The sequence below is a fragment of the Leuciscus leuciscus genome (assembly GCF_965113295.1).
Source record: "Leuciscus leuciscus genome assembly, chromosome: 22".
NCBI lineage: Eukaryota > Metazoa > Chordata > Actinopteri > Cypriniformes > Leuciscidae > Leuciscus > Leuciscus leuciscus.
Window position 1 is genome coordinate 28,108,419 of NC_138746.1, and position 22,186 is coordinate 28,130,604.

The 22,186-nt window shown below is 36.0% G+C and overlaps 1 protein-coding gene and 1 long non-coding RNA gene across 3 annotated transcripts in view; both read right to left on the reverse strand.

Moving 5' to 3' along the window:
- Positions 1-13,438, reverse strand: part of mcph1 (microcephalin 1) — a 101,728-nt gene extending 88,290 nt beyond the window's left edge. For both annotated transcript variants that reach the window (XR_014201713.1, XM_082154457.1), the window contains exons 1-7: positions 13,295-13,438; positions 12,797-12,849; positions 11,349-11,440; positions 11,150-11,268; positions 2,010-2,097; positions 1,780-1,891; positions 1,546-1,677 (exon numbers count right to left, since the gene is read on the reverse strand). Coding sequence is in view for 1 of the 2 variants with exons in the window: in XM_082154457.1 (XP_082010583.1) it covers positions 1,546-1,677; positions 1,780-1,891; positions 2,010-2,097; positions 11,150-11,268; positions 11,349-11,440; positions 12,797-12,821 (568 nt within the window). In the remaining variant the exon portion in view is untranslated. The remainder of the gene's footprint in view (positions 1-1,545; positions 1,678-1,779; positions 1,892-2,009; positions 2,098-11,149; positions 11,269-11,348; positions 11,441-12,796; positions 12,850-13,294) is intronic.
- A 2,484-nt stretch (positions 13,439-15,922) lies between these two features.
- Positions 15,923-18,751, reverse strand: LOC309487039. Its single transcript, XR_014201724.1, has 3 exons — positions 18,602-18,751; positions 18,031-18,103; positions 15,923-17,940 (listed from the first exon to the last, which is right to left on the reverse strand). It is a non-coding gene; the product is annotated as an uncharacterized lncRNA (long non-coding RNA).
- Positions 18,752-22,186: the final 3,435 nt, after the last annotated feature.

Here is a 22,186-nt window from a genome sequence, read left to right on the forward strand (position 1 = left end):
GTGCTTGCAACTAGGGCTGGGCGACAAAACGATATCAAGAGTTCGATAAATGTTCGCCAAAAGCGGAACGGAACTCATTTGAACCCCGCGCCACACGGACCATTTATCCGCTCGGCTCAAAGTCCAAACGGCAGCGCGAGCTCACTAGAGCAGAAGCGTTTACTCTGATCGGTCTCGGTCACGAGATCCAGTGAGAATCGCTTGAATTCAGTGAAGAACACAAATGTCTCAGTGATTTAAACCAGTTTAAAGGCAGATGAAACAGTGTTAACAAACAGGACAAACAGTAGAAACACTGTGCGCAACGATACAGTCAGAAGGCTTTTCCGTCTACAAATTCCCATCATTTACCATGGATTTACTGTAACGTTAGCCTAGTAATTTATATACATAACTGCACCATGAAATGTGGGATATACATATTGAATTGTATCATATTATTAATGTAGACAATGTATTAAAGGACTAATGGAATATAATTACAGTATTTAGATTACTGTTTTTCATACAAATACCAAAGAAACCATAGAGTTACATTTTAACATGATAGTGAGGTGCTATAGGCTATGCCTGGTTTTATCTGTGGTTATCATGATCTAAATGCATGATACTGGATGACCAATGGCTAATTTGAATAAAACTCAAAAAATCAGAATATAACATTTTACCAAATAAAAATGAGGTTGTTAAAAATTTAACAGATGTTACTGTTTTTATTAATGAACATAAATTTAACATAGTAAATCTGCTTCTCAAACTAACTCAAGCTAATACTACTGTCAACTCACTGTCAAATATGCGTTTTGAGACAAAACATGTAATATTAATATTGCAGCCTGGACTGCAAACTGTGCTGAAGATACGTGCCATCAAAGTCAGGCAACACAAACCTGTTTCAAGACTTGAAACAATATCCCCCATTAGCACATGCAAAAGAAATTTATTTTTCTATTAAGATATGTATTTTGTTAAGGAAAAATGACAAATGTTTGAATGTTCTACCTTAGATTTGTGAAATGTTCACCTGTTTGGCAAGTGTTTGTCATGATATGTTCTGACAATAAAGAGTAGTTTAAAACCACAATTAACGCTCTGGTTAAAAAATCTGCCTTTAAACTTGAAAGAAATAAAGATTTGACATTTATCGTGATAATTATCGATATCGACTGATATAAAACAATTATCATGATAACTTTTTTTTGGCCATATCGCCCAGCCCTACTTGCAACTTCACCCCGAATTTCGCTGAAAAGCGACTAGTTTGCAGGTATGTATTATGAATACCCAGGATTAACTGTTAACCCAGGGTAGATTATAAGCAATGTGAAACAAGGCAAGATAGCCCAGTATTCTGTTGTGGTTTAGAATGACCCAGGGTTAAACATTTCAAATGTGAAAAGCCCTAAAATGAAAACCAATGAATAGTGAATCAAATCAATTCACTGTCAACTCAAAGATTCACATCTCTATAACACCCCTAGAAAAAAATCACAAAATTATTAGATCAGAAATTAAAATAGTTCTCAAAAGGATTTGAGGAAATACCAGTGGGTGAGAGATGTTCACGTTGTGCTCTCATTTCTTTCAGTCGCTGAGCCATGCTGTCAGAGCGTTTTAAAGAGGGACTGTACACTATTCCACTTTCCTCATCAATAACGAATGGTGAAGTGTCAGAAACTATAAATAAAAAATATATTAAAAAAGCATTAAAAAAAACCACAAAATTTTGTTGAATGAAATAAACATGAAATTAATTAAACAAACGTATGCTTTGCTCACCAACAGGGGATGAGGAGATCATGTCTTCCATCATCTTATCAAATTTTTTTTTCAGTCGCCTGTCATTCTCAGGGGTCTTTACAGGAAAATCTCTAGGCTGCATGCAACGGTGCTGCAAAAACAAATCAAACACAAAACCTAAGTGTGGGGTTATTTCATTCTTATTTACCTAGATTTGTACAGCAACCAGTCAAAGTAAAAATATATGCATGATCTTTTTTTTTTCTTACGGTTCTTTTATTCAGAAGATGATGTTTGGATTCTTCATTCTGAGCAGGAAAAAGATCTTCGTCTACATGTTCGTTACTCTCTTTGCATCTGCAAACATATGAATTCAAAAGGCTCATGAAAAGGAAACATTGAGGTCTAGAGACATCTAAAGGCCATCCAAAGAAATGCAACACACAAAAAAAGGTCACTGATGGAGTCCGAGAACTAAAACTGGACTAGTGGCTAGTTGCATAAAATTAGCCACTATGTTAAGTCTGTCACCATGTCCTAACTACACGCGCCGCGACGCTGCGACACGCGATAAAAGGTATCTTTTCCATGTTAATCAGAGTTTTTGTCCTAACCAGGCGCGACGGCGACACGCGACGGTTCTATTTTAGAAACGGTTTCTATTTTTCTGCGACGTCGCGCTGGAACAACAAACACGTGACAATGACAATCTCAGGTACTGTTTATGTGCTTTATTTAATGTTAAAAGCGTGAAATGTGACTTTGAATATCATTTAGTGCTCCCAGCTTTGTAGCTGTAAAAGCAACAATGGATATAATTCACCTCAAGATCTTGAAATTAAACAAATGGAAACAAGAACGTTAAAACGGTGAACAAATAAGTGTATTATTTGACAAAGACTGTTTTAGTAACTCAGTAGCCTATATATTTTTTAAATGGTGTAATATTTGTGAATTTGATTATGTAGCTACTTATCCATTTTCTTGCGAGTGCCGTCAAGATTACTCTCTAGTGCTGTGCACTTGCCGCAAGACTCCACCCACACGCTGTTCTGATTGGCTGTGATTTTTGATTGACGTTGTGGCGTCTCACAGTCGTGTCGCGTCTAGTGTGGACAGACACACCAGAGTCCTGCACGGGTCCATTTATGGAGACCCGCCCCCGCAAAGTCCAGCACCAGATCCGACCCGTCACCCGTGATAATATCAAAATTAAATCCGCACCCGCCCAGACCCGTTAATATTTGGCCCTTTACCCGACCCGTGCCCGCGATGAACCACACAGGTGACGCGTTCATGTAACATAAGGGTGCGCTGCCAATAACGCACCTAAAAGCTGTCACAAAGAACTGGGAAAAGTAATGATTATTAATAGGCCTGTCAAATATATCAATGAGACATTTCAATTGTTTATTAATAAGCAAGTGTTTTCTGTGTCAAAGATGACGATGCTGACTCGCGATCTTCACAGTAGTGAATGCGCCAGAAAGAAATGCACATTTCATACGGATTATAAGCAGAGAACAGTCTGTTTTCATTCGTTTCTAATTGTTTTGTTTAAAAGTACACATTTCATGCTTTCTATTTCTCAGGTCTGTGAGGCAAGTAGCTTATACGTTGAGTTTCGGTTCATTTAAGAGACGATCAGTTCACGCGCGGGCGCCTCCGGCCGTGTCCTGATTAAATTGCCTGCCTGCTATATTTACTTATTTATTAAATCCATGAATTTGGTAGACGAAACATTGATTAAAATGAAGATACAATTAATACAAAACGAAATTCACTTTAAAGAAAGGCTTAACAAACTTAATGAAGTGGTCAAAATCATGTCTGCCCACTCCATTTGTCTCACGATATTCGGGATCATCTTATCTTATTCATGCTTTTCACTTTTCATATAATCAACATGAAATTAAAAAAAAAAGGATATTATTTTATTTAAACATGAATATGAAACTAAATCGTTTTTTAATGACTGGGCTACAACACATAGGCCTATTAGCCTACAGTACAGAGAAATTTAATGTCGCAACTTGGTCGGACTAAAAGGGGAGAAAAAAATTAAATTGTGTCGGTCCTAAACTGACAGGGTCGGTCGGGTTACGGCAAACAAGAATATTTTTAAGGATGGCCTGACTAAAACACATATTTGCGTATGTGTAATGCTGGTAATTTAGACATACAAAATATTGCACATATTTTTCATCCGCTACCCGCCCGCAAGGAGTTCATTATCCGCCCGCGTCCCCACCCGTGAATTTTAGGAATGTCACAATCCACCCGTTTTAGCCACTTTTATGCGGGTACCCGCAGATACCCGACCCGTTGCAGGACTCTGAAACACACTACACTGCCTGTAGCTGGAATCTTATTGCGTAGCGTGTAGTTAGGACACGGTGTGTGTCTTAAGAACTAATTTGACCACCTAGCAATTAGTCAAGATGTAATCAGTCTTACTTTTCTCATTCAAATTAGACTGATCTACTTTTTATATAAATGACTTTAAAGGGGTCATAAACTGAGAAATCAAACTTTCCTTGAGCTTTTGACATACAAGAGGTCATCATACTATAAGAATATCCTGTAAGTTTCAGAATTAAAAACGTCCTTGTTAGTCCAATAAAAGCTTTTATTGACACCAGGCACAGCGAACGACAGGTTTTTCAAAGTGAGGATCTATGACGTCAAAGGGTATCAAACACCGCCTCCGCAAAAGATCAACGCCTACTTCAACACTGCCTGTTTAGCCCCACCCACCAATTTGCACATTACATGAAACTCTACATTCGAATTTGAGGTGTGCGTCAAGCAGTGGCGCACGAGATGGGATGATGACATTGTGTTTTAATGTGTTTGTTAGCTGAGCTAGATGAACCCACTTTATATGTGGCGCTAGATGCAAAACATTGCAGAAATAGAGAAGCTTAAAGGGATGGTTCGGAGTAAAATCAACCTAGGGTCCTTTGCACCATGACCTCGTGCCAAACAGAAGCTTTTTTCCCCTTGGTTGAACATTATTAAAGTTAGAGCTTATTTAGAGAAATCAGCCGGATGGCTTAGTGCAGGCGCTAACAGATCCAAGGATGCATCTCGTAAATTACCCCACTAATAATGCCCAGAATGGTATCAAACTTATACAGTAGTACAAATAGGTTCTGTACTCATAAAACGTGGCATTGGAAAGTTTGTAAGTACATCAGGAGTTTATTTAAATAACACTTGCCTTGCAGCTCATGCTACTGCTAACCCGGACGTCGACGTCACTTCAGGGGTTTGGGAAAAGCACATAGAAGTCCTGGCAGAAAGCGATGCATAAGGATGTAGTGTAATGTTGTATTACAAATTTATTAAATGTTTAATTTAGGTTACAACAGTAAAAGTTGAGTACATTGAAGTTAGCATTTTAAGGTTAAGATGATGATATCACACGAATGATTCTGCTCAGCAAAGTTGCAATTCCTGTTTTCTCCATTGTAAGTTAAATGAGTCAGATCACTGGGACTCTCACCTTTTGTTCTGCAAATGGCTTTCGGAGCCCAAATGGCTCTTGGAGCCCCAGCCCCAGACGTTGAATAGTTAGGCTGATTGGATTAGCATATATGCGTTTGAATAGTTATGCTGATTGGATTGAGACTGGTAACACGCTGGAGTCTAGGGCGGTTCCTTAACCTGTATACTTAATTTACATGCTTTGTTCAACCTCAATGTAAATCCCTCCCTCTAAATGTATATAAAAGTGCAAGGCAACTTTCTTTAGATTAGACTTGATGAACTACAGACATGGAAGAATCTCTTTTGCTTATAAAATCCATCTCAAGTCTCCTGGTTTTGCTTCGATGAAGGAATAAAAGTTTCCAACAGTAACAACGAATTATTATTTTTTCCGAAGTGTTAACAACTTAATGTTAACTAATAATTGTTGCAAACTGGTACTACCAACAAAATATTAGTGCATTCCTGTAACTGGGCGTCGTTACACTACATCCTTATGCATCGCCAGACTAACTAAAAAGTATTGCTTTCAATATAAAAAACAATGAAAATATAAAAGAACACTAAAATTAATTAAGTTTGAAACCCCATCGCACATTTCAAGGTTTAAATAAAGGGAGTTTATTTATTTAAAACAGGGTTGCATCGAGTTTAGAGTTTATTCCCTTTGCGATGCAAAATAAGAGATACAGAATCTTATTCTTGCGACATTTCAAATTTGTATTGCCAAAGAAATTGCAGCAAAATTAACCAATTAAAACAGTACAAAATGAAAATAGTTCAAAGCAACATAAATTAAGAACAGGCGTTTTTCTTTGCCTCTCTCTCGCAGATCTCGCAGTGCTGGATCTCTTTTTAGCACGTTTCTCGTCTCCCTCACTGAGCGTGCCGGGTCTCTCTCGAAATGAAACATTTCAGGGTAAAAACACATCATACAGGCTAATAATAATACTGTATATGTGGCTGCGTTTCATCCACACAAATCACGAAAGAAAAAAAACCCTGTAACAAATTATTTAGCCTTTGTTGCTTCAAAGACACAGAATGCCTAGTTGAATTCGCCTTACAATAAAACGAGGTTGATCACGAATTAAAGCGCTCTGTATCTGCTGCTCACTCTCATTCATTTCTTGGCATGAGCGCGTTGTCAACAGTTCATGTTTCACGAGTTCACATATTAATGAAATCTGATGTAATATTATAATTAGGGATGGGTACCGAAACCCGGTATTAAACGGGCCCCGGTGCTGAATTTTGAAAGACCGCTGGATCGTTAAGCTCGGACGTTATCGGTTCTGCTGTCGGTACTGGAGAAATTATGAAAGTAGCCTACACGTGCTATTTATTATTGCTATTAAGAAATTATTATCTTGCGAATTTAATCTCGCCAGCCACTTCTATATAGGCTATAATAATATTGAACCATTTGTCTGTGATGCATTTTTGCTAAAGAGAGAGAGAGAGAGAGTGTGTGTGTGTGTGTGTGTGTGTGTGTGTGTGTGTGTGTGTGTGTGTGTGTGTATGTGAGAGAGAGAGAGAGAGCGATCTTTCACGCAAAGCCACGGCGCGCGCAACACAACAGCCCTGCTTAATGAGTGACGATGAGGACAGAACATTCAAAAGGTTACACTTTAGATCTTTGATATTAAACTAAACTTTTATTTTAGATTTAGATTTTGGCTTCCAATGATTATAAAAAAGAAGATATTTGAGGTGTAACGGTAACCATTAAAAACTAAAGCCACATTCTCTCCAGCGCAACTTCCCTTCACAGCAGTGCGCTGTCATTTCTCCCTAAAACCCAAAAGTAACGTCAGAATCTGCACGATCGGTGATTGTTGTAAAATGTAGTCTATACTGATGCTAAACTGCGGGACGCGTTTGATAATAAAAGGCTATTAAAAGTACCAAAATTGACGCAATAGACGCTGTTCCAAAATGCGGCGCACGCTCCGAAACACACCGCAACGAGACAAGCAACGTATATTTTGGGCTTCGTGTGCGCATCTAAACGATCAAATATGTCAAAATGGCCGTCTTGGAGATTCACTTAAACAGTTTATTCACTTAAATACAGTTTATGTCTTAAATCGGCGTAAATAGTTGGGAGAAAATATGAGGCTTAATAATGATTAGATCTGCATTTGGTCTTAAAGAGGCAGCAGTCTAATAATTCTGCTGACGATTGCTCCATTAATGTGAATCAAACAACAAAAGGCAAAGAGAAAATCAGTCACAGCTCTTGAATGATATAAGCTTTAATCTATCTATGATAAACTATGCAGTGTTATTTTACATCTGACTTTATTAGATCTTTTTAACCCGTATTACTCCTGAACAGTAATGTCAGTGGACATTACTGAAATTAAAGCACTGAGTATATAATTTGTATATTTGTTTTATTGTATAATTTTTTTTATTTTTTTTTTGACCATGTGTTTGTACTTTTTTTTTGGCGTCCTGTCTGTCTATATAAAACACAAAAGCCTGCACTCTTCTGCATAACATACATGTTTTATTTGTTTTGTTAAAGCATTGCTTTTTCTTTTGCTATAGATATTTATTTTACATTTAAAAATATAAAGCAATATTAATTATGTTCTAAATTATTTTTTCCCCTTTTTTTAATATAACAAAAAGAACCGATAAGAATACCGTTAAAGTACCGGATCGATAAGGAGTATCGGTAAGAGTAGTAATACCGTTAAAACCTTAACGATACCCATCCCTAATTATAATGCGTATTTGGCTTGCTGTCCGGGGGGAGGGCTCCAAGCTCGGAATTCGGCCCGACCCCAGAGTACTCCCCCCTATGAATGTATAGCTCATAGGTATCTATGAGTAGACCCAGCCGAAAGTGAGGTGATGGGGTGGCGGCGGGATGCTGAGAAATGAGTCATGAGACGGGAGGTAAGGGAAGGCTTTATTTATACTGGCTTCTTCTTGTGCTGATTGGATGATTACCTGAACATGCTCCTCCCGAACTTTGTTACATAAAACTTCATTTAGACAATGCCAGATTGTTAACAATCATACGCACTGCTCAAACATTCTAAAACTCTACAAAACCAGTTGAAACAACTGGATTGAACACATCAATTGAAATTTTGTGTGAAAAACCTTTAAATACAATAAATAAAACTACAATAGGCTATAGGGCCTACATTTGGACACATCGAAAGATTTATCCTGAAAGGAATTTTGCCTTTGCCTGTTCTGTATCATCAGGCTGGCTATCTGACACTCTCAATATGAAAGAGGGGCGATTAACACTCCTGCACCCCCTCAATTAAGCCACTGAACTGCCTTCTCCAAACCCCCCACAGGCTATCTGAGTTTGAGACTGACTTAAAACAAAGAGAAGTCGCAATTGACACTTAAATCGCTATTCTAGACATTAGCATTAGGCTATTAAAGTGTTGATAATGAAGTAATTAAATAATTTAGGCTACATGTAGTAATATTTCCGTCATAAAAGTTTATTAACTAAATATTTCATTATTTTAATAATTGAAGAATTGAAACGCTACTTCGGTTTGGGCCAGCTTTTTCCAAGCAAAACTAAATACAATCTTCAAACGTATGTTCATTTGTTGTCATGAACAAAATGTTCCAACTCAATATTAAATTCCGCAGGGATGTTTGGATCCTTACAACCAGGGTGCGATTTGTGAATAAAGCGTTATGAATAATTATGAACTTAAATTGAACAATATAGCAACATTTCGAAAAATACATTATTTGATCTGTTTGGCAATTTACATTTAGTAAGAGCGAGATTTTCACTCTTGCCTTGTCCTTTCGCATTGGGAAGCGCTCACATGATAGCATGTTTGAGTAGATCCCCTGTAGGCCTACCTGTCGGTTTCATATGGATTACATAATCAGATAACACTGATTCAATATTTAGGCTTTAGACATGAGCTGAGGCAAGTGGCTTTCGGTAAATTTTTGTGACGCGCAGGTCCCGGAGACAGAGACGACAGACAAACTTTTGGGTAAAATAATTCAGCAGAAGCAGGGATGTTTAGACCAGAAGGAAATCCCCATCCCCCCTGGCAAATCACACATTGCTTAAAACCATGTTTATAAAAACTTTCTGTATAGGGAACCACAAAATATATAATATATGTTTTTAACAGAACTGCTTTTGAAATTACGATTGGAATTATTATACAGATGTAAATTCAGTCATTCTGTTGGATAATATTTGTTCCTTAGTGTAAAATGGAAATGCATGATAATTTTATTTTATAAATATAAGCAAAAACCGATACGGTATAACAGAGTTTTAGAACTAGATAAATCTCTCTGCATTAATAATATAAAAATTACAGTAGTCCATGTTTGTTCGGGATTTGAACCCGTGTCATCTAAAATGATTGAAAGCTAAGTTCTACCACTCGGCCACTAATTTACTCATTGAGAAAAGCCCAAAAGTTTGTTTGTCCGGCAATTAGTGTTCGCTCACACAAGCAAGAAACACTCTTCATTCGTCTCATTCCTTAATAGAATAGTAAAAAATAATCAGCTTCACTGCACCCAATTTATTTTTGTTATTAATTTGTTTTTGTGTTTTTTTGTTATCCCCCGGGACTGCTCCCCCAGGATATTTCCTGGGGGAGCAGTCCCGGGGGATAACAAAAAAACACAAAAGCAAATGTTTTTTGTTTTGTTTTTTGTTGTCAAATGTCTTATGTTGCCCACCGACGTCTACAATATGAAATATAGGCTATATTGTTGTTGTCTATATTTTTAAGTTTTGATTCTATTTTTCTGTTCTAAAAAATATTCTATTCTGTTTACCATAGTTGTTGTATTTCATCCTTTGTTAATTGACATTAACCCCACTTACAATTCAAAATGCAGCAATTGCTGCTGTTTTGCACAATATCCCTTTGCGCCACCTGGCGGTCATTTCACGAATGACTTTGAAATGCGACTGGTTTATTTTTGCCGCGGCGGTTTTGCTGCGGGGGCTGGTGCGGCGTTAATAAGCATTCTTGTTGAATACCTACTGTAAATAGGAAAATGTTAGCGTTATTTTGTCACTTACTGGGAGCAGTATGCTAGCTGGAGCCGTTTACCTCCAGTCTTTGTGCTAAGCTAGGCTAGCGGTGGGTGCGTCAGACAGAGTTACAGCACACACGGAGATGAAAAGGGACTTATCTAACTCTGGGGGATACGGTGAATAAGCTAAAGTCCCAAAAAGTCGGCGTGTTCCTTTAATGCAGAGAAAATCTTGGTTACGTCTAAACCATAACCAAGCCGTTCACACAAACAGAACGCATTTTCTGCACTGCTTTTCCATTGATTTCTGTGTAAACATGCACAGACAGACAACAAACATGGACAAAGACGGACAACTTTGACTGTAGCGCTTGCGTCTCGCACAAGAGAGCAGCATGTTTAGAAAGCCATGTAAAGTTAAAAGTTTAACTTTTAAAAAATATATCTTGAGACTTTGTGGGTATTTTTTTCCCCATTCCACTGCATGTCATGTTTAAAAAATAAAAAATAAATATCGCAAAAAACAAAACAAAAAAACTACTCAGTGTGGTCAGCACTTCGACTCTTGAATGATGCTTTTATGTTTATAATTGTTCATGGAATTTTCGAAATTATATTTAATTTACAAATTCTAAGATTTATGAACATTAGTTTAAACGTTATGCACTTTTTAAAAGACAGTCATATTAGTTAATAATGCTGTGCATTAATATTTGGCTCATTGTGACCTCTTGTGGCCTTAAGGAGACAAGCCAAAAGCTATTTTTTCTCTAACTGAAATAATGCCTTTTAAATTCAAATTCAAATTCAAATTCAAATTCAGCCCTTTTGACAGCCCTACTGCTGGTTTTATTGAGATGTTGAGATGAACATGCAGAAGATTAATTGTGTGTGCTACACATTTTACCTGGCTACCCAGTGGACAGAAACAATCCTTACACCCATTTTCTGGGCCTTCTTCCATGTGGACGGGCGGCCATGTTTGAAGACTACATGGGTCACTTGTTTGTTGAGTGTCTTCGATACCTGCAATTTAAAATGTGGTAATTTATTTTACATTTTAATACAAATTTAATTTGTAACACAGTAGCCAAAAAAGTTATCACCTCTGCACCCATGTCCAACAGCTGCTGGATGAACGGATCAGAGTAATCCTCCACCCGGCTCGCAGACCACACATCAACATACGCCACCACGTCTTAAAGGGAGAAACAGAACAGTGGATAAATTCAAATGCACAAAAAAAAGTTTGTTTCATAATAATCATCAAGTTATGGCACCACTGGCAAATAATCTTCAAATGTTAAAACATTTATCACATCCAGGAATAAAGATCTTTTGGTATAATTTGTGGAGGTGTGGCTTATTCAGCTCAGTGAATTAACTCTGATTTGATACAATATACAGTGCTTAACCAAATTATTAGAGCACCACCCAATGTAAAATTTGTGCCACAGCTGCCCTAAACTAACAGTTTTGGGATTACCAAAATATTTGTTTTATGTTTCTGTAAAGGTTAATCCACCAGTATGTGTAAGCCCTTTAGGCACAGTTGGCCAATTCAAAGTCCAGACTTGAGACCTATTGAACAAATTTGGGATTTAGTGAATTCGCACAAAAGTTTCATCAAAAGCAAGTCTTTGGGAACAACTAGAAACTATTTGGAAGTCAATAACAAAAGAGACTGTGGAAAAGTACTGTAAATCAATGCCAGTAAGAATGCAAGCTGTTATCAAGGCCAAAGGACAGCATAAAAATATTACGTTTTTTTAGTTAATATGTGTGATTAAAGACAATTTAGTTGTTTCAGTTTGTTATTTGCCTAATAAAATGACAACACAATTTTTTTGACAGATTCCTAAAATATTTGTTTTCTCTTTATTATGACAGGTGGTCTAGTAAATTAAATAAGCACTGTGCATATAAAATGTTAAAATTAAAAATATTCAGATTTCAAACTGACACTCTGCTATGAGACCGTGTTAAAAAATGTTAACACAATTTTAATCCATGTTTTAAAATAAGAGCATCCTAGAGGACAGAAAATATCATTAACACTTTACAATAAGGTTCATTAGTTAATGTATTAACTAACATGAACTAACAATGATCAATACATTTGTTACAGTATTTATTAATATTTGTTAATGTTAGTTAATAAATATCCAGCTGTTCATTGTTTTTTCATGTTACTTCACAGTGCATTAACTAATGTTAACACACACAACCTTTGATTTTAATAATGTATTAGTAAATGTTGAAATTAACATTAACTAAGATGTTAAGATGTTAAAAGCAGAAGAAGTAGGCTATTGTTCATTCTTAGTTCATGTAAACTGAGGTAGTAAACTAATGGACCTTATTGTAAAGTGTTACCAAAATATCTCCTAATTGAAGAAATATCCAAGATGTTAAGATGTTAAAAGCAGAAGAAGTAGGCTATTGTTCATTCTTAGTTCATGTAAACTGAGGTAGTAAACTAATGGACCTTATTGTAAAGTGTTACCAAAATATCTCCTAATTGAAGAAATATCCATCAGTAAGTTAACGTTACCTTTGAGGAATGCAGTGGAAGTCATGACTGATTCTAATGGTTTCCTTCTAAAACTGCACCAAACAACAGAAAATAAAACATGAAATCTCAACATGAGGCAAGCGAAGCAGATAATAAGCATTATAATATGCATTCAGCAAAGATATTAACAAAGACATATGCACAATATGTCAATGAAAAACAAAGCATGGTGAGTTAAAGTCCAGCAAAACATACCCGCATCAAGTCTAACTCAAGATCAGCACATGTCAAAATTATTAATCAATTAAGGAGGACAAATATCAGAGGTAATTCTAAAAAGCAAGTCGTAAACAACTAAACAAGAGCAAATGCAGAACTTTTACTAACTATGCAGAACTTTTACTAACTAAGTTACTGCTAGATCTGATTACCCTAGTAAGCAAATGTCCTATCAAAGAAACCAACATTTTCACACGTGGTGAGACGCAAACATCTAAAATGTTTAGTAGGAAACACCGGGCGCTGTTCATTGCTCACCTTGACTGAAGAACAACGCATCAACAATGCGAAATTATCTTTGTTTTTATTTTACTTCATTGTGCCGTTGACACCGGTTGACACACGTTGTTTTCATTTGACATTTCGCGGTAATGGTTCTTTTTCTTGAGTTGTTTTCTGTCGGTTAGCAAAACAGTTTCTGTGCCATTACCGCCACCTACTGAACTGGAGTCTAGTCATGTGTTAGGTATATAATATGACATTGAAATTTAAACAACAGTAGGCTACAATTGTTTTGTGACTGTTCAAACAGCAGTGCCTTTTGGTCTGACATGAATGGCTACTGTTGCATAAAATTTCAATTAATTTGATTGCTCAGTGCTCTAAAAATGACATAACATTTGGTACAATAATGTAAGATGTAAACATTCAGTTTTTACTATTTTCATACTGGGGAAATGTTATATTCATAAATGTAAGTGCCTTAAAACAAAGCCATATTTTTTTGTTGTTTTTCAAAAAGAACTTTGGTTTTACTGTAAATCCTTGAGAATTTTAAAATTGAAAAGTGGAGGAAGATTAAATTGAAGAAATGTAGGCTAATTTATCAGAACACCCCGATATAAGCTATTACTATTTTTATTAGCCTATATATATATATATATATATTATTTCTTTCTATTTCCTTTTTCTATTTGGTTCTGCAGGAACCTTAGGCTGTATGGTTACTGTATTGCCTAATTGCAATTTTAATTGTACTGTAATAAAAAAAGACCCAGCTAACAGGAACGCTCCCATAACTTTCACTAATGTTATTTAAAAGTTATGTAAATGTTTGGACAAAACGTTCTTAAAATAATGTTTATGGAACGTTCTTATAATGTCATTAATAGCTAATACGGTCTCGTAATGTTGAGAGAAAACGTTCTTATAGGACAACATTCTCGAGTCCTTTTAACGTTATTATTATTTGCTATAAAATAATAATATATAGTTTTTATAGTTATCATAAAACATTCTAAGTACAACGTTCATGGAACGTCTTAGGCTACTTGAATTGTCACACTTACCCTGTAACTACATGAAACAAGAGGGTAACAAGCACCCTATATAACTACATACAGTAGGCCTATAAGAATAAGAGTAGCCTATATTTCCCAGTATTTCAAACAATTGCAATAGTTTTAGCTTTACTTGCCTTGAAACATGTAAGCCCAAACTTAAACATCTGGGGCCTCATGTATCAATCTTGCGTACGCACAAAAACTTTGCGTACGCTAGCTTTCACGCTCACGGTCGTATGTACTAACAGTGAAATTAACGCGAGAATGTGCGTTCCTCCACGCCAATTTCATGACTGGCGTACGTACATTTCTCATTGTTTTTGTCCGTTGGCTACAGGCAATGAAGTGAAGTTGCAAACATTACACAACGAATTGTTCTACAAGTCTATTGCACCACCACCTGTGGGAAGCATTGCTATTAATTTGCCATTTATAAAATAATTGACATATATTGTCACACGAGCCTTATGGGAATACTCTATCAATAATGCAATTAAGTAAGAACATATAAAAGTATATGCAAATTGATACAACCTTAGTCTATGGCAATGACAGCTTTGGTTTAATGTCCACCTTTATATCAGACCATTTCTTTTTAAGGTCATTTATAGACTGTGTACATTTGAGACGTGTACAGTTGAGACACCTTAAATAACTTGCGTTCGCAGCAAGCACAAGTTGTGTGATTTTTGCTGTCACGTGCGTATTAGTGTCCTCTTTGATCGTGGGAAATTTGAACAACGGACGCATCTCCGATCCGAAAACATCGAAAAGTTTATTTTTTCTCAGATGACGTTCACTTCACCATGCACTCTCCACAATGAATAGCTTATTATCCTTATGTGACTGTTAAACGTAACTGGTATCACCACAAACGTTATTCTGTGCCCTAAAAACGGTCATATTTCATTGTATTGTGTCATGCAAGGTAATTGCAAAATCTAGAGAAATGTGCGAGGTTGCCAGCGGGGGATAGTTGAGACATATCTACTGTACCCCCGATAGAGTTCTATTAGGAAACACACTGTTTAGTTATTCAGTGTTATGATAACAGTTTAAACGTCGTAATTAGCCAGCATAGGACGCAAATGAAAATAAAATTTGATATTTGTGATATTTAAACCGTGTATTATTAATAAATATTGTTACATATCTTGTTCCTGCTTTATACATTTTAACCAGTGCTAATTTAAATAAAATGAATGAATATAAATGAATGAATAAACAAAAATGTTGCCCAATTGTTATTTTCTTTATTTGTCTTTATTTTTTATATTTACAATGAATGGTTAGTTACCTTCACATCATTAAAAATGGGTGTCTCAACTGTACACTGTAAAAATAAAAGGTGCCTGGAGGAACCTTTTGGGGTTCTTCACTTTGCCACACCGGCGGAACCGTCTGTAGATCCTCTAGGCACCCTTTAAAAAGGGGCGGTTCTCTGAGGAACCACACAGGTTTCCTGAGGAACTCTTATATTAGGCACTGTGTGGTGCCTCCAGGAACCAAATTTCAATTTTATTTTATTTGTATTAAATTAATTTCATGTTGTTACTATGGTTACCACCATTAACTTCTATTATAATAAACAAACTGAACCAAATACAAAATAAGAATTGTTTATTACATATTTTAGATCCATTTTAATACACTTCCATGCACTTGGAAAAAAAAGCTAGTAATAGATTAATATCAATGAATACACACACACACACAAAAAATTATATAATACATAAGTAACATGAATAATCAACCATGTGTATACAATAAGCTACACAAGAAAAGACATCTCAACAAAATGCATGGAAAAAACATGTTCCAAGTAATAAATCAATGTAAAAAATAACAATTTTGACTAATTAAAAATGTCCATCTTCACTTAATTTTAAAACATGTTTCAGTCCGCTTGTTAAGTCTGACGTCACTGTTTCCAAGTCCAAAAGCTCAATCAGATGCCAAAAACAAACAAAAAACAGTGCTAATATACACTCATTGTGCTGTAATATTCCTGAAAATTATGATCCTAACCTTTATCTCTATTCCGAAATCTCAGATGGTTTAGTTATTCAGCTATTTTGAATCATAAAATGTTTAAGTCTAGGATGCTGTTAGACTGGAGACTGTTATGTACACTATGGCTTTTGAAAAGCTTTTGTGTGACTTGAATCAACAGTTCCCATAAATGGTTGTTGAGTATTCTCAATATCTAGAAACAAGATAGAGGAAGTAGAAGTAGAGGTTTCGACCCGGAAACAGAATTCCTTATGTCACAACAAGCAGAAAACATTTTCCATTTTTCCAGAGTTAAGGCCCTTTCACACTGGACGCGATTTTGACGCACGAATCATTCGCGCGATGGTTTTATTTTTCGATCAGCTGTTTGTGTAATGAGTGCTTCCACACCGAACGCGAATGCGCAGCGGCGAAAAAACGACTTTTATTTTATTCGCTTCGATGTCAATTTTTTTTTTACTTTTGCGGCGACAGAATAGGCTTCAGCCAATCACATACTACAAGGACAACGATTTGAAAGACAATGTGTGGCGTAGCATTGCCAACCAACTCGGTTATCTTGACTGTGAGTTTGTTGTGTGATAGTTTTAGTCATATAGTCCTGTGCTGTGTAGGCTAGCAGGCCAAACTACATTTGGGAAAGCTAACACTATTATCGTCAAAGATAGAGACAGAGACCGTGTTTACTTTGAACACGTAACAAAATGTAGTGAGACTATTTAGGGCTGCTTTTAGTATAGGCTACTATACATTCTTTGTGTGATATCTACAGTTTCTAGTCGAATGATTTTTAACTTACTTACTTCGTGTGTTACATGTAATGTGTAGTTACATTACAAAACGCACTGTGTTTAGTTGAAGACGCAAAAAAAAAAAAACCTGTGCACATAAGCATACTCCCCTTCAGACTCTCTGTTCTGTAAGATTGGGTGCACCCAAAACCTTCTTTTCTGTCTTTTAAATAAAATGAAAAGCTCGTCTTCACTGGATGCTATGACTATGACTGGATGATGATGATGATGAAGTGTCCATGTTTTCTCAGCTGTCGGCGCGAAAGTTTTAGAATGTTGAAGCTCTCTGAACGTCACAGACGTCGCAAATTCGCGTCGCGGCTGATGTGAATGGTTTTGATGCGAACTATTCGCACACGAACTATTCGCTTTTTCGTTTAGCTTTTTCGTTACGCATCCGGTGTGAAAGGGCCTTTAAGGTGCAGTAAAATTATCTGTTGTTCTGTGAATGTTCACTGGTGAATTCACTCATTTCAATAAGAATCCACACGATCAGCAATTTTGTGTGGCGCTTCATAGATTACATCGCCACACTGCTGACAACGGTCAATGGACATTTTTGCCTGCGTAATTTCACGAAATTCACAAATGTGATGCACCTTTACTCGCTGCAACATAAAATGCAATCAATTATAAAATCTTCACAAGGGACACGTGAGGTACTTAACGAGTTAGAAAAGTGAAAAGGTGCATCAGCTTCATTTTCCTGTTTGTTTTTCCTCTTTTCTGGTGGATGGTCCAGGCACTTCAGTGATTTTCAGGTCTACAGGAGGATTTTTATTCTTGATCAAACTTGTATTTCAGCTTACCGAGATCCCTGCAAAGTACAACATTTACTGTTAGTAAGGTTATTAAATTGATAGTTGGGAAATTTAAATAATTTCCTCAGCCTTGTGACGTTCCAAACCTGTTTGACTTTCTGTCTGTGGAACCCGAAAGCAGATCTCAGGCATAATGCAACCCGTCACCATTCAATATCACTGCATGAAACACAAGCATAAAAAAATTTTGTAATTCATTCATGAAACTATTCTTATGTACACTTGTCTAGTTCAATTCAATGCAACAATTTATGTAAAAATGGTTAAGCTCCAAAAATGTCCCAGAAAAGATCCTAAAAATAATCAATGAGTTCACAACTCATGTGTTATGGGTTGTGTTGTAAGTCTTATGAAGCCATATAATAGCTTTTTCCTTTTTTTTTTCCGAAAAAGACTAAACTTGAAGTTATAATTCAGGGTTCAAATGTCTTATATTCAAATGCATATGATTAAGGTATAGCCTATAAAAAAATGCATAGCATTATTGGCTCCAAACCTGTGATATTATTTTCTGAGTAACATGAATGAGATTTGAGAGCATGAGGGAAGATTTTCAGAGAATAACTGATTAAAAAAGTACACAGTCAAACAATACAATTTCACACAGAGAAAGTTCATAGTAATAAAGTACTTGCATGTGGTGTATAGGTAACTTACTGTAATTCAATGTTGCCTCTGAAATGTTCAGATTATTTTAGAAATGTAGGCCTACTGGTTGTTCTGGGGAAACAAAAGAACAAAGCTGATTATTCACAACATAATATTTATTGACCAGTAAATGGCTTTAAAATGGTATTTGAGAGAATGAGGGCACCTGTAGTAAGTAAAGTTAGGCTAAACAAAAACAGACCAAACTATATTGACCGGCTTTTGTTATTCATAACAAACGCCAATGACGACAGCAGGAATCAGCTACATTAGTTAGGCTATCTCAGCAATTTGAAGACACAGTTGTACAGAATATGTTGAATTGAATGAGCATCGCGGCTAAAACCTTCATACCAGATACTGTGCAATAAACGAGTGGTAAACACTGTAAAAAAGTAGTAATGTATAATAAATTTAGTTTATATGTGTGTGTTTGAATATATAGTGAGTAGACTCTGTATTTATATTTATTTGGCGAGTTTACAAACCTTGTAATGGAGAGCCGAACAAACGTCGGAAGCTTTGATGAGAGGACGGAGCCGTTACCCGATGACGTCGATCAGCTGAGCTTTGTTGCGCGCGAGCAGCGCGAGGATCACTGAAGTGACGACAGTAGAGGAATAGCAGCAGTTTCGTGACAGAATAAAACTTTTCTCCTCCTGGTTCTTCTTCTTCAAATAATAATTTATGAAGAAGTAGGTAAAATTATTAATTTATTACTATTATTTATTCAATAATAATGAATGAATTCTTATTATTAATATTATTATAATTTAGTGTTATTGTTTAAGGTTTAAATTAATCAATAAAATAGGCCTATATACTAAATAAATGTAAGCTACCCGGGTGAAAAAGACGTAGGCTACTGTTAAATGTATTAAAAATGTATTAAAGTATATTTGTATTGTAGGCCTACTAAAAACACACTCAAGTACATTTTTAATAGTACGTCTTTTTCACCTGGGCATGTATACTGAATCAAACTTAAGTAGCCTATAATAATAATAATAATCTTATTCTGGCCTCACTGAACCATTGGGTTCCTCCAGATGCTGGCTTTAACATAAGAGATCTTCCAGGAACCACTTAAATGTTAAAAGATCTTCCAATAACCCTTTTATCGCATTCAAGTTCCTCTATTTTCCCTCAAAGCACTTTGAGGTCTCATGGTAATGAAAAGGTGACTCCAGAACCTCTGAACTAAATACAAAGTGCTTAAAGGATCCCATAAGTTCCAGCAAGAACCTCAAAGATTGTCAATGCTCCTCTAGTAACCCTACTATAGGAGAAAGAGCTTTGAGGCACTTAAATTACATTTTGAAGTTCCTTGAGTATCCGACAGGATATTTGAGGCTCCTTTAGTTTTTACAGTGTACCATGCACCACATATGGGTACAGTTGAGACAAAGTTGAGACAAAAAACACCTTATTTTTATGAGCTAATTGTGGAAAATATAAACTACTTGTGGGTATTATTGATTGATATGCTATATGCTAATGAAATGTCATGTGGCGTGTCATGTGGAAATTAACTTCTTTTCAGTGTCTATTTTTGTGTGAAAAATCAAAACGCAAAAAGTGTCTCAACTGTAGGCTATCAGTCTACTCTACAGTGCGACTTTCAGATCCCACCGCATTGACGGCATCAGCCAAACTCTCCCACTCATATTTTTTCCTTTTGTTATTAATTCCGGAGGACAAAGTTCCAAATACATTTTTTTTTTGTTTCCACCTCCAATTCACTTTCTGTAAAGTTTCGTTTCTTGCCGCCATTTTCTTAATGCTTTCTTTTGCCAAAGTGGACTCATTACCATATTTAAATTAATTAAATTAAGGGAGGTGACTGGGTGGGGCGTTGTGCTCGTGCATGTGCTCTCAATTTTACGTTAATTGGGATGTACAAAGAGAATATGCGTGGGATCCTTATACGCAGAGATTCATACATCTGGTTTTTTTTGTGCGTACGCACATTTACAGCTTTGTCCGTACGCAATGTTTTAGTATGAATTCAATGCAAGTCTTTGTACATGAGGCCCCTGCACTTTTGCTATAAAAAAACAAAACAAAAAAACAACTGTTTAAATGCATGGATTTGTACCCTATAATTTTTAAAAAGCCTATTCAATATGTATTGGTACACCATTTTTACAAAAAGGTACGCAGTGTATGTTCTCGCTAAATTGCTCCCAAATGTAAGACTGTTGTATCGTAATAGTAGATTAAGTACCCCTTACTTACAGTATAAATAATTTTCATATAGGCCTAGGTAGGATTCTGCTTATTCCAAGGTTTACTGTAATCAGCTGGATCCGGGCCGTATCCAGATCAGATGGTGGACCTACACCTAGACACGACCACAACGCATGATGTATGTATATTGATTGGTTCCCTACAATATATCAGGATGTTTGTAAGTCAAGCAGATTCATGAACGTGAACATCCGAAGCATTTGCCCTAAAAACCCGCGTCTCAGACAGAGTGTGAATTCTGAATTGAATTCTCTTTCACGTCTTGCGCTTGTATGGATGAATTCACACAAAATTATGTAAAAACTCCCATCTTGTCGAGTATCCTAGTGAACATAGTCCCGTGCATGGACCCGTGCATTCGGTCATAAAGGGGCAGCAGTCTAATAAACCTGCTGCTGTGTTTTAATGTTAGTCAAACAACTGACAAGGAAATCACTCAGTGCTCTTGACTAAATACCTTTTGTAACTTTGTAAAATATCCATCTATATTTAATTTATACACCAATGAACATGCAGTGTTATTTCACATTTGATTATTAAAATTTCTGTACCTGAAAACTACTGTTAGACCTACCTAAAAAGCTCTAAAAATACTGTTTATTTCATTTGTAGCCTGTGTTCTATTGTATTTATTTGTGCTATTTGTAATTTGATTATTTGTTCTTATTTTATTAATGACTGTTTACTTGTCTTTAAAAATGTTTCACATTTACATAATTAATTAGGCTAGTTTTGCTGTATCAAAATTAGAATAGAGAATTGTGATATTTCATCTAAACATTTGAACCAGTGATCAAATCCTTAGCACTGAGCCCTGCTGAAGCAGCTATAAATATGCGCTGTGCTATTAAATTATAGATAAAATATGATAGAGCAATAGAATGAAGAGTGAAAGTAACAGAAGCTCATACAATACATTTTAACAGGCTTAATTAAGCATGAAAATAACTGAAGGAAATATATAATTACTGAACAAATTAAGCCAACTAATATGATTTATATTCTTTTGGTTTCTCTAACCAATACATTTAAAAATTACAAATGCAGTGAAAATACAGGTATCTGTATCGGTACGCGGCATCGACAAGTACCAAATATTAAAGTATCGGTATCGGACTCGTTCTGGAAAAAGTGGTATCGGTGCATCCCTAGTCATAAACCTCATCAGTCTTCATGTGTCCTGCAACCAGAGGCCCGGTGTTAGCTGCATTTTGGATGTTAGTTGCAGTTTTGGGGGATGGTTCACAGACCTTTGTTGGGAGAGTGAGTTTGCCAGATTATTTGTTAAATATAATTAATAATTTGTGTGCGTCTTATCGGTCCAGACACTACACTTCTCTATTG